The sequence below is a fragment of the Dipodomys merriami genome, unplaced genomic scaffold (assembly GCF_024711535.1).
Source record: "Dipodomys merriami isolate MVZ:Mamm:240054 unplaced genomic scaffold, mDipMer1.0.p SCAF_34, whole genome shotgun sequence".
Classification (NCBI taxonomy): Eukaryota; Metazoa; Chordata; class Mammalia; order Rodentia; family Heteromyidae; genus Dipodomys; species Dipodomys merriami.
The window spans coordinates 14,934,122-14,946,895 of NW_027204937.1; the positions used below are offsets into that span (position 1 = coordinate 14,934,122).

Below are 12,774 nucleotides of genomic sequence, written 5' to 3' on the forward strand. Positions count from 1 at the left end.
TGTGACCTGCCAGTTTCAAGGGTTTTAGAAAATATGCAATTTATTAAGTGTATGTGTCAAGAATGTGTAAGGAATTTGCACACTTATTATCTCAGTTACATTTTCTGATAGTACCAGGAAGATTGAAGATATGGAAGACGCAAAACTAATTTCCAATTGCAGTAGGAGTGGTGCTGGGATTTGGTGCAGGACGAGGGGCAGACTGCACCGTCGTCAGTGTTCCATTCTGACCTGCAAGTGTCTGTTGCTCCTTTTCCTGACACAGTCTTGTTTCCCCTCTACTCTTGCTCACTTCCTGTTTTCTTTTGGAACTGCAGAAAGGACTAAGCCTTGCACTGATAAAGATGAGAAGCATAATTGGCACAGTGATATTTATGATTTGGTTTATAGTTTTTAATCAATGTCAGGGTTAAGGCAACAGATAGTATTGGGCATTAAGGTTAATGCTAGGATCAGTAAAGGTTAGAGTGAATATTTAAGATTCAGTTTTCTCTGGTGTCTAAGTCTCACATGTGTTCATTATGTCAGTCATTCAACATTTTTGCCAACATGATCACAAATTACAGTTTTTCTGAAGGAGAGGGTTATTTCTCTAAAATTTTGGAAAGATCTTGGATAAACTGAATATAGTCTTAGAAACAATTTTTGGAATAACCCAAGTAAAAACAATAGTAATCCCAATGCATCCATACAAAGAGAATTTAATATTAAATTAATAATGTATGAATTCTATAATTAATTTTCTTTTGTAGTTCTTTCTTAATTAGAAACACTTCAGAAATTCTGTCCATCACACTGTCAATATGGTGCCAGTAGATTGGTTTTGCTTTGCTGATGGCAATGAATATAAGCAGATTTAAGAATGCTCCCTGTGGTTGTGATTACTTTTTAGAAGTCATTATCTTTCTGGTTCTATGAGTCAGAACTTAACCTAATGAGTTTTTCTCCTAATGTATTCAAAATGTAGGTATTATGGTAAACTGTGCAGTAGTACATCCATAAAAGCCAAGTTTTCTGGAAGGGCAATTGGTGGAGAGGGGTTTAAGATGTGTGGCTGGTTAGAGCACTCTAACCTACTTCTTTACTCATTTTTGGCTGGTTACTCCTGTTGATATTCTGGCCACCTTGGTTCCTTTTGACTTTTTAATTTTTAATCAGTTACAGAGACATTTCAAATTATATCTCTAGAAATGATTTTGACTTTATAAAGAATATCTGAGGGGGCTGGGAAGGTGGCTCAGTGGTTGAGTGCTTGCCTTGCATACATGAGGCCCTGGGTTCAATTCCTCAGCACGACATAAGCGAAAAAAGCCAGAAGTGATGCTGTGGCTCAAGTGGTAGAGCATTAGCCTTGAGCTGAAGAGCTGAGGGACAGTGCCCAGGCATAAACAAACAGCCAGCATCATGCTTCATGCCAAAATTATACAGCATAGGTTATTTGATGGGGTCACTTAATGTAGGCTGTGACCTATTTTGTTTGGACTATCTAATGTAACTTCTAAATTAGTATTTGTATTTTAAACAACTCAGAGAAACATACAAATAACATAAAGAAAACTACATATTTAGGATCACAAATTAGATGGGGCCATATTGGATCAGTGTTTCCACATTGACCACAGTCAACAGTTGGGTAAGTGATTCATTCATTTGGATAGAAAATGAATTCTTTCACTCTTGGTGTGAAATACTCCTTGTCATTCATTATTGTTTTATACACACCCTTATTTTTATGCATTTATATCATCTGTTTGACCCTGTGACATTTGAATTTATGGTTTCTGTTCTAATAGTATACTCAAATTTTGTTCTGCTGTAACTACTGTTATTTAGAAAATTTTAGCCAAGGAAAGGGTAGTATGAGGGATGAAGATCAAAGTCAGAGAGAAACAGTGGACTTGGAGAAGATTCTGGAAAGAATGGAGTGGAAAGCTCCTATGGTTCTCCTAGGCCATTCTCCATTGAGCTGCCCTTGGGAATCAGCTTATGCAGTTAAATGCAAAAGGACTTATTAATTGTTGTAATCATGTTTTACACAGGAGTTTACTTGGGAAGAAACAGACTAAGGGTGAAAGCCTGGGTGAAGTCCTTGTATATAGTGAAGGTAAACTGGAAGACAGCTGGTAAACCAAATCAGAATGATTCAACCTTGAGTGAGACATGGAAGCTTGCAAGAGGGAAGACTGTAATCATTGCAAGAAAAGAGAGACAAGCTTAGATTGTAGCTTCCTGAGATCTCTGGAGCTGGAAAACTAAGGAGAAAGGGGCCAAGATTTGGGTTGTTGTGACATTGAGCTGTATGGTGAAGCAGCCGGGTTTGGAGTCAGAATAACTGACGGATGCAGGCTGGCCCTGCAGACAGGCAGGACTCAGGCAGAGAAAGACCTCCCTGCCCCCACATAAGGCAGGAAGAGCTTGTATCAATACAATAGTAAAAGAAACCAGCTTTATGAATGTACATGCAAGGCCTTTATCTTTGGGCCCAACCAACTGTCCTAGTCATTGCACCCAATATGGCCTATAGAAGCCTGGATCTTGTGCTCACTGGGTCTCTAGCTCACTTAGGACAACTTGCTTGACCCTTGGAATCTCGTCTATAAAACAAGGGTGGTGGATGGCCGGCAATGAGCCTCTAGGACAGACATTTCACTGCATTCTGTTTATGCCTAGGCTTGGGGCCAGGAGGTGAGGACTGTGGAGATTGAAGAAAGGGCGGCCAGGCCCACAATCCTTCTTTTTCCTAGGTCCTTCAGATGGACAGTCTTACATATCCTTCAAGGGAGACACTCAGAGCTAAAACAGATAAGGAGGTATGCACTGACTGCTCCCTGGAAAGAAAGCTGAATATATATGTTGGACTGGTTGGACTGGGTGGACATTTAGTTGTGAGATCTAGTCTTCCAATGTCACATTATATGTTTATATATTTTTAATATATATTTTTAAATTTTTTTATTGTAAAGATACTATATAGAGGGTTACAGTTACATGAGTGAGGTAATGAGTACATTTCCTCTTGAACATTGTTACCCCCTCCATTGTTTTCCCCCTACCATCCCCTCCCTCCCTCCCTTCCCCGAGGTTCTTTTTTTAATTTTTTTTATTTTTAATATTTTTTTTAAAAAACCATTGAACCTTTTCATCAAAGGAAAACTTCCACAGGAGCTTGGGACCCACCTTGTTCTGTGTATGCATGTTCCCTATGACTCTTCTCTCCAATGGCTCCGTGGGCTTCAATTTGATAATGACAAGAACAATCCTTTCATTTTACCAAAGCCCAGAGAGAGGAAGCAAGTGGACTCAGGCCAGCAAGCGAGGGTCTGGGCAGATTGTTCCCCAAGAGATGAGCTGGGATATGGGATTTGGGGACAGAATGCCTGATGCTACAAATCACATCAGCTCCTGACATGGGGTCTTTAAACAAGGTCCATGGTGCTGAGGGTACCTAATTCTTACCTCCAACTGTGGGTACAGGCTGACAGTGGGGAGCACACAGAAGGCAACAGATTCTTGTCTCCACCTCCCTGGGCTCCTTCCTCCTTCACACACTGGCATCCTCATCCAGAGCCTGGGAACTGGTTTCTATTTTCACTTTGCTCAGCTAGCTTGCTGTGTACCTCAGGGTTAATTACTTGGCCTCTCAGGCTTTGGGTTCTGGTTGTCATCACCAGGTTGGGTGATAACCTAGTGGCGATGTGAAGGCAGAAATAGACTGTGTGACTCTACTTGGGGCTTAGAACTGGAAACACTAGTCTTGATCTTTTGCCAGGATATAATGAAAAATCAAAGACTTTTTTTTGTTTTTGTGTTTCCCTATGCACTCTTTTTTTTTTTTTTTTTTTGGTCAGTTGTGGGGGCTGAACTCTGGGCCTAGGCGCTGTCCCTCAATTCTTCAGCTCAAGGCTAGAGCCTTACCACTCAAGCCACAGTGCCACTTCTGGTTTTTTTTTTCTGCTTATGTGGTGCTGAGGAATCGAACCCAGGGTCTCATGCATGCAAGGCAAGCGCTCTACCACTGAGCCACCTTCCCAGCCCCTCCCATCCACTTATATTTATCTCTTTTTCTCGTAGCACCTCTTGTGCACAGGCAAGAGGATAAAATGCTCAAAGATCTTGACCATTTACTGATTCTAAAGATAGGTATTTTCTCTCCGTTCCCTAGCCCTTCCCTCCATCACACACATGCATGCACTCTCACACCCTCAGCCCAGATCTTCGGGACTAAGAATGGTCCAGAGGAAACAGATCAAACTATAAAGCAACAAAAAGGCAGAGAGAGTGATGGGAAAAAAGGGTGAGGCCCCCACAGGAAGAGACAGAGAAAAAGGCACAGCAAGCCAGACACTGGAAGACAGAGAGAGAGGCTGAGAGCAATGGATAGCTGCAGGAGAGAAGAGGGACTCAGAAGGAAGGGAAAGGAAAGAGCTTAAAGGAAAGAGGCACAAAGACATTGAGAACTAATAGGAAAAGTCTGTTGGAAGTACCAAAGAAGGCAAGAAAACAAAAGAAGAATAAGGCAGGGAGAAGGTGGAATGCTAGGCAAGCAGGGCTTGAAGATGGTAAGAGATGAGGGACACAGGAAGGAGAGGTCAAAGATGGAGCTAGAGATAAAGATGACAGCAATAGAGAGAGGTGATAAAGATAGGAGAGAGGGAGGATTGAGAGAGGGAGAGAGAATGAATCAGGCAGTGGAGATGAAGAGTAGAGAGAGTGCTGGAGTAGAAGAGTGTGCTCCAAAGCATGGAGCACACACTGTGGAGGAGGATGGGTAGAGAACCAGGCTTCACTAGAAGATCTGTGGGATGGGGGGACAAGGGAATGTTTTCTGAATCAGGGTTAAGGAGTGGTAAGAAATGGCAAGAATTGTGCAAAAGAGAGACAGAGAGGCTGGGAAGGTGTCTCAGTGGTAGAGTGCTTGTCTAGCATGCATGAGGCCCTGGGTTTGATTCCTCAGTACCACATAAACAGAAAAGAGCCAGAAGTGGTTCTGTGGCTCAAGTGGTAGAGTACTAGCCTTGAGCTGAAGAGCTGAGGGACAGTGCCCAAGCCCAGAGTTCAAGCCCCATGACTGAGGAAAGAGAGAGAGACAGAGAGACAGAGAGAGAGACAGAGAGACAGAGACAGAGACAGAGAGACAGAGATAGACAGAGACACAGAAAGAGAGACAGAGATAGACAGAGACAGAGACAGAGAACCTAGAGAAGAAAAAGAATAGCAGAAAGAATGAGCGCAAGGATGCTGGTCTTTGAGACAGGAATCTACCATGCAGTCACTGGCCTTTTCTTAAAGACTCCCGATTCGGTCTTTCAGGAAAAAAAAAAGGATGAGCTCAAGACTGAGAATATCAGAGCAGAAGCAGAGATAAATGTGACAAAAACTTGGGAAACAGAGACACAGATAGAGCAAACTGGGGCAAAAGAGCTGGATAATAAGGAAGAGAAAAAGGCAAGGAGATAAAAACAGGTTCAGGGAAATGGATAAATAGCATGGAGAGAAGTGGGAAGCAGATGTAAGCAGCTATACACATGCACATGCAGGTAAGAAAGGGATAAAGGCAGAGAGACAGGCAGATGGTCAACAGGAACTACAGACCAGCCTGAGTTCCTACCTGAAGCTCCTTGCTGGTTAGGCTAGAGATGGGGACAGCTGGCAGCTCCCCAGGAGGACTGGGGACACTGCTGTCCTGGGCTTATAGTTCTGCAGGGAAAGGGGTGTGGGCAAGGCCACCTCAGACTCAGGGGACCATTCCTGAGTGTCACTTGATCCCAGAGCTCCAGCCAGAACAGATCTTGTAGTCACATCTGGCTCAGGGAGGAGATACCTTATGGGGCTTCGCTCTCCAGGGATGCTCAGGCCAGGCCCTCTTCTGGAGCTGAAGTTGGGCTGGGGAGATGAAGCTAGGCCGGAGCAGGAATGTCAATGCTTGGGGGCAAATGTGTTTTTCTCAGATAAGACCCTGCAGCAGGCTTTCCCTCAGTGGCTCCCTCCTCTCCAAGGGAAAAGAAGGAAGCACCCAGAGCAGTCTAGAGTGATGGAGGTCATGACATTGTCCTTTCTGCCTCCAAGGTCATGCGCTCAGGGCTGTCCCATTCATTGGGCACTGTATACAAGTTATCTAAGAGTTTTCATGGTCTACAGACATGTTGGAGACTTGAAAGAAAAGAAGATAGCCCAAAAAGTAGAGATCATGAAAGACAAAAAAAAGTAATTATTTAATTATTAATCTTTCATTTCGTCAAGTATAATTTATTAGACTCTCACATAGTTACACACAAAGTGATGATATATGAGTTGTATTTTTTTATTATTTTTTAATTTAATTTTAATTTTTTTTCCAGTCTTGGGGCTTGAACTTAGGGCCTGGGCACTGTCCCCAAGCTTCTTCTTTTTTTTTTAGGGGGGGGTCCGGTTGTGGGGCCTGAACTCTGGGCCCGGGAACTGTCCCTCAGCTCTTCAGCTCAAGGCTAGTGCTCTACTACTTGAGCCACAGCGCCATTTCCGGCTTTTTTCTTTTTGCTTATGTGGTGCTGAGGAATCGAACCCAGGGCCTCATGCATGCAAGGCAAGCGCTCTACCACTGAGCCACCTTCCCAGACCCTCCCCAAGCTTCTTTTGCTCAAGGCTAGCAGTCAACCACTTGAGCCACAACACCACTTCCAGCTTTTTCTGTTCATGTTGTCCTGAGGAATAGAACCCAGGGCTTCATGATTGCTAGGCAAGCACTCTACCACTAAGCCACATTCCAAGCTCATGTTAAAGTGTGGAACACTTTAATATCTATTGCATGGGCCCATACAAGACTCATGCAAGACCAGGCCAGGGTGGCTTCTCCCTCCAGTGGAAGGGATCTCAGTGAAAGGAATCTTAGGATTTATAAGTGCTTGTATGAGTTACAATGGCATGTATGAGTTACGATGCCTCTCAGACCCTCAGGACTGGAGGGCTTTGCTGCCTGTCTGCCCCCTAGGTGTCTTTTCACACCTCGAGAGGAGTCTTGTAGCATTTCCCTAGTCCAACCCCAAGTCCCCTCTCCCTGGATGCATAACCCCAAACACTCAGGGATTCTAGGTATGTGACCCATCTCTCTTCTCAAGTGGTAGTGCCTGAATTTGGCAGCATGACTATATATCTCATCGACATCCACATTGCAGCTATAACCATTTTCCTAACCTATAACCTTGATTTGGGTCCTTGCTCAGAAATCTGCAAGAGTTCTTGTCTGTGGAATTCAATCTCAGTTCTCTTTCTGGCAGTTTGACCACTTCTTGAACCAATTCTTGTCCTCTAAAGGGTCCATACCCTGTGCAGCTCTTTGTCTCACACCTTGTAATCTTGGCAGCCAGAACCAGCTGTGCATGCTCACCTCCTGCTTCCCCCCCCCCCCCCCCCCCAGTCTTGGTTGTCCTGCTGCAGCACACCGCCTCTATTCACCATTGCCCAAGAATGGAATCAGCTTAGGAGCTCATCAATGGATGAACGATTGTTACATAGCTGCAGTGGAGTTTTGTTTTGTTTTGTTTTGTTTGTCAGTCATGGGGTTTAAACTCTGTCCAGTGCTCAAGGCTAGCACTCTACCACTAGAGCGACTGCACCACTTCTGGTTTTCTGAGTGGTTTATTGGAGTTAAGAGTCTCATGGACTTTCCCGCCTGGGCTGGCTTTGAACTGCAATTCTCAGATCTCAGCCTCCTGAGTAGCTAGGATTATAGGCATGAGCCACCAGTGCCCGGCTTACACAGTGGAGTTTTATTCACCCAGTAAGAATAATGAAATTAAGTTGTTTGCTGAAAAATTGATAGAACAAGAGATTAAATGATGTTAAGTGAAATAAACCAATCCCCAAAAGAGAAGAAATATCACATGATCTCATTATAGGTCAAATTCTCCTTTAAACCAGTCCTGACATCTGGATCGTTCATGAATGAATTCTTTGACATGTGCTCTGTTTCATAAGGAGATGTGTGGTCCAGCTGCATTACTTTAAGAATTATATACATCGAAGATCATTTCTAGTTTATTCTCTTCATGAAAAATGGAAAGAATATTCTTCAGCAACAAAAATATAAAGCAATATGGATTAATGTCCAAAAACCTGTTGCTGAGTATGATAAATTACAGAAGAATATACAGTGAATAATTTCATTCAAAATTCATAAAAATAGGGCTGGGAAGGTGGCTCAGTAGCAGAGCGCTTGCCTTGCATGCCTGAAGCCCTGGGTTCGATTCCTCAGCACCACATAAGCAAAAAGAAAAAAGCTGGAAGTGGTGCTGTGGCTCGAGTGGTAGAGCGCTAGCTTTGAGCTGAAGAGTTGAGGGACAGCACCCAGGCCCTGAGTTCAGGCCCCACGACTGGAACAAAAAAAAATTCATAAAAATAGTCCAAGTTTTAAATAATTTCATGCATATTTCTTTTTCTTCTTTCTGTCTTTTTTGGGGGGTCAATTTTGGTGCTTGAACTCAGGACCAAGGTATGTCTCTGAATATCTTTTGCTCAAGTCTAGTGCTCTACTAGTTGAGCCACAGCTCCACTTCCAGCTTTTTTGGTGCTTACTTGGAGATAAGTCTCATGGACTTCCCTGCCGAGGCTGGCTTTGTTTGAACTGTGATCCTCAGAACTTAGCCTCCTGAATAGCTAGGATTACGACATGAGTGATTGACATCTGGCTGCATTTTATGGATATTTCTTAAAATATTGACAAAAATTTTAATAATATACACTGGAAGGCTAACAGTAGTTGTAGTTATCTTCAGCGGTAAGGTAATAAATAAGTTTCTTCTTTTTGTCTTCGTTTCCTAAAAATTAAGAACAAATGTACTGCTCTATAACAAAGAAAACCAGTCATAAACTCATAAAAGATACTTGCAATGTGAGGCCCTGGGTTCGATTCCTCAGCACCACATAAGCAAAAAGAAAAAAGCCGGAAGTGGTGCTGTGGCTCAAGTGGTAGAGCATTAGCCTTGAGCTGAAGAGCTGAGGGACAGTTCCCAGGCCCAGAGTTCAGGCCCCATGACCGGACCCAAAAAAAAAAAAAAAAAGATACTTGCAATGTATGCAGTTGACAAAAAAATCTATGTTCAAAAACTATCTTGTAAGAATTAATACAAGTTAATAAAAAGACTATGAAAGAAATATATAACAAACTACAAAGCAAACAATATTTACCACGTGTTGTTCACTGATTAGTACTTTGTATATATTATCTAATCCTTCTGACCACCTTCTAAGGCATACTATTTCCTTCCTAATTACAATTAAGGTAATTGACCCAGAGAGGCTGGGCATCTTGTTTATCATCACTGAGTTAATAAGGACAGAATAGGACTTGAACCCTGAAGTCTAATTCTAGAGCCTGCTTACCACATGTTACTATTCACAACCTTATTTAAAAAACATGTTAAACTCATTAGCAACCAGTAACTTTCAAATGAAACAAAAAAGTAATAACGCTTTTCATTTATGAGATGAAAAGGAACACTAGAATCCAAGGCATAGATTGGCATAAATAGGTAGAAGAGTAACTTAAAAGCATCTAGTAAATGGGAAATCTCTTTGATTCTACGATCTGCAAAGTTTGCTTCTATATGTAAACCCAGAAGAAATATTCTAGGTGGAGAAATGCCTAAAGACGTCTTGCAAAATTGTTTAAATGTGGAGAAAATAGAAGAAAACAAATATTCATCAAAGGGAATTAGATCAATAAAAGGTAGTATATGTAGATGCTTGTCAAAGGAATTGCTAGAGCTATAATTGTTAAATGAGGGTGTTAGAAACATGACTTTGGAATCAATGCTTTCAGAGTCATACTGACACTGTGCTACCATTAAAAATTTAAACATGTACCAAATGATTCTATGTATTACTCACGGAACACAACTGTACATAAACAAAAGTTTAAAAAATAAACTGCACAGGGCTAGAAGCAAGGCTCATATACCTTTCTAGCAAGCATGGTGTCCTAAGTTTAAACCACAATACTGTCAAAAAATCAAATTAAAAATGAATTAAAAGCTGGGTGCCAGTGCTCATGCCTATAATCCTAGCTACTCAGGAGGCTGAGATCTGAGGATTATGTTTCAAAGCCAGCCCAAGCAGGAAAGTCAGGAGACACTAATCTCTGGTTAATCAACAAAAAATTTGGAAATTGAGCTGTGGCTCAGTGGTAGAGTGCTAGCCTTCAGAAAAAAATCTCAGGAACAGTGTCCAGGCCCTTAGTTCAAGCCCTAGAATTAACACAAAAATAAAATTAAGTAAAATAAAAACTGAGTAGATTTCAGTTTAAAGAGAGTGGCTAATTCAGGGGAGTCAGAAATAGTCAAAGGACAGTTTAACTTTATCAGTTATCTAATCTGTGTTTATCTGGGGTTTGAGAAAATGGAGTCTTAGTTATATTATTTTCTATTATCTTTCCATATATCTCCTTATCTCCGTCTCAATTGCTGTTTATTTTTCTCTATCTATTTGATAGTCATGCATACTAGATATATACAAGCAGTTAAATGTATGCATAATAATATATTCTTTTATTAAATATGTACTTATTTTCCCAAAATAAAAATTTGAATGTCAACTTTCAACTAACCAAGTAAAAGTCATTTTTACAAACTGAACCCAGACTAGAGCAATTATTAGCCTCATTTTTACACAGACATATCTAACATAATTCTAGTTTAGATTTTTATAGCACCTATGCAAAATGGCAATATCAAATATTATCTAAGAGCTTGCCAAGTCATAACAGAAGATTGCCACCCTGACTACGAATCTGCTTGCTACTCTTTGCCATTTCACCTCAAACTCCCTTATTCTGCAGAAATGCATGTGTACATGTTAAACATTTGCCAGGGCTCATGTTGAACCCATAAGCTTTCAGAAGAGCACATGAATAACAATAAACCAATGGCCCCGAACTGCAAGGGAATAATCTTTGTAAAGAAGTCCTATGCTTTCCATATTTAACTGTGTCTTTGGATAGAGGCGGGTAAAAAATGCCCAACCAATGGCTGGCTGGAATCTTTAGTTAAGAAGTAGCCACACCCTCTGGCTACTCACAGCTCCAGAAAGACTCAGGTTAGAGAGAACTGATGTATCAAATGAGCTCCATCCGGTCTGCCAGTGGCCATGGACAACTCTGGAACATGCTGGGTTATTGAGTTGTCGCTCTGTCTCCAAGTACTTTCAGAAAGGCCCCCTTTACATCCTTGTTCCTGAGGCTGTAGATGATGGGGTTGAGGAAGGCAGAGACAACATTGTAGAACAGAGCCAGTTTCTTGTCCCGTTCTGGGTTATACCAGGAGCCAGGCCTCATGTACATGATCATGGCTGGCCCATAGAACATAGTGACTACAGTCACATGGGAAGCACAAGTGGAGAAGGACTTGAGCCTTCCCTGGGATGAGCGGATTCTTAAGATGGAGACAAAGATGCGAACGTACGAGGCCAGGATGAGGGAAAGGGGGACCAAAAGGAGGATGAAGCCCAGAATGAAGTCCAAGCGGTCATTGAAGGACGTGTCTGCACAGGCCAACTTCAGCACAGCAGGGACCTCACAGAAGAAGTGGTTGATCTTATAGGGGCCACAGTAGGGCAGGCGCATGGTGAAGACAGTGTAGATCAGAGCCCCAGTGATGCTAATGGACGCGCAGATGGCAACCATCTTGATACAAACAAGACGGCTCATGAGTAGGGAATAGTGAAGAGGGAAGCAAATGGCAACATACCTATCATAGGCCATAATGGCGTAGAGAACACACTCCGCAATACCCAAGACCAAGAAGATGAACATCTGGGCTACACAAGCACCCCAGGATATGGTCTTCCTTGGACAGACCATATTAACTAACATCTGGGGTACAGTGGTGGTGACATAGCTCATGTCCACCAAAGAGAGGACACTGAGAAAGAAGTACATGGGTGTGTGGAGGTGGGAATCAAGGTAGATCAAAGTGACGATAAGACCATTTCCTAGGAGGGTGATGAGGTAGAGCAGGAAGAAGAAGATGAACAGGGCCACTCTGACCTGTGATTCACTGGAGAAACCCAGGAGGATAAACTCCGACACTGAGCTGTAGTTTTCCTTGCCAAGCCTGTGCATGGTTGATCTGCCTGTTAAGAACACACAAGCACTTCCCCACTCTCCCTTTGTTGTTGTTGTTAGCCTTGGAGAAGGGACTGACAGAAATTGAGCCACAAACATACCATGCACAGTAGCCTCCACCGATTTGGCCAAACATCTGTTGAGTTGAATGAAAAAGAAAAGAAATCTAAGACAGCTATGTGACTGGACAAGAAATCAGAAGATCTGAATTCAACCTGAAATAGAACATTGAATGCCTGACTGCCCACAAGACCTTCCTTCATCCACTTCATCCAAAGAAGACAAGGAAATAGGTGACTTTTTTTTTAAAGCGGGGAACCCAGGAATCCTACTAAGGACATACACTTGTCCCAATGTGAAGTAGGCAGATGCCTTTGCTAATTATGACAGAAAGTCTGAATCAGCAAGCTGTGGGTCTTGGGGGTACTACCAACACCGAGCTGCTGGCCACAAGCCATGGAAGCTGAAGCTATAGAGGATACCAGTGGAGCATACAGAAATACTAAAAGGGGCTGGGAATGTGTTTTAGTGGAAGAGTGCTTGCCTAGCATGCAGGAAGCCCTGGGTTTGATTCCTCAGTACCACATAAACAGAAAAAGCTGGAAGTGGTGCTGTGGCTCATGTGGTAGAGAACTAGCCTTGAGTATAGAGAGCTCAGGGACAGAGCCCAGGCCCTGAGT

At 42.5% G+C, this 12,774-nt stretch overlaps 1 protein-coding gene across 1 annotated transcript; it reads right to left on the reverse strand.

Annotated features, from left to right (window-relative positions):
* Positions 1-11,141: 11,141 nt before the first annotated feature.
* Positions 11,142-12,099, reverse strand: LOC138803270 (olfactory receptor 2A12-like). The gene has a single exon (XM_069987090.1). The coding sequence runs from the start codon at positions 12,089-12,091 to the stop codon at positions 11,144-11,146; it is 948 nt and encodes a 315-aa protein (XP_069843191.1). The 5' UTR covers positions 12,092-12,099; the 3' UTR covers positions 11,142-11,143.
* Between the last annotated feature and the right edge of the window lie 675 nt (positions 12,100-12,774).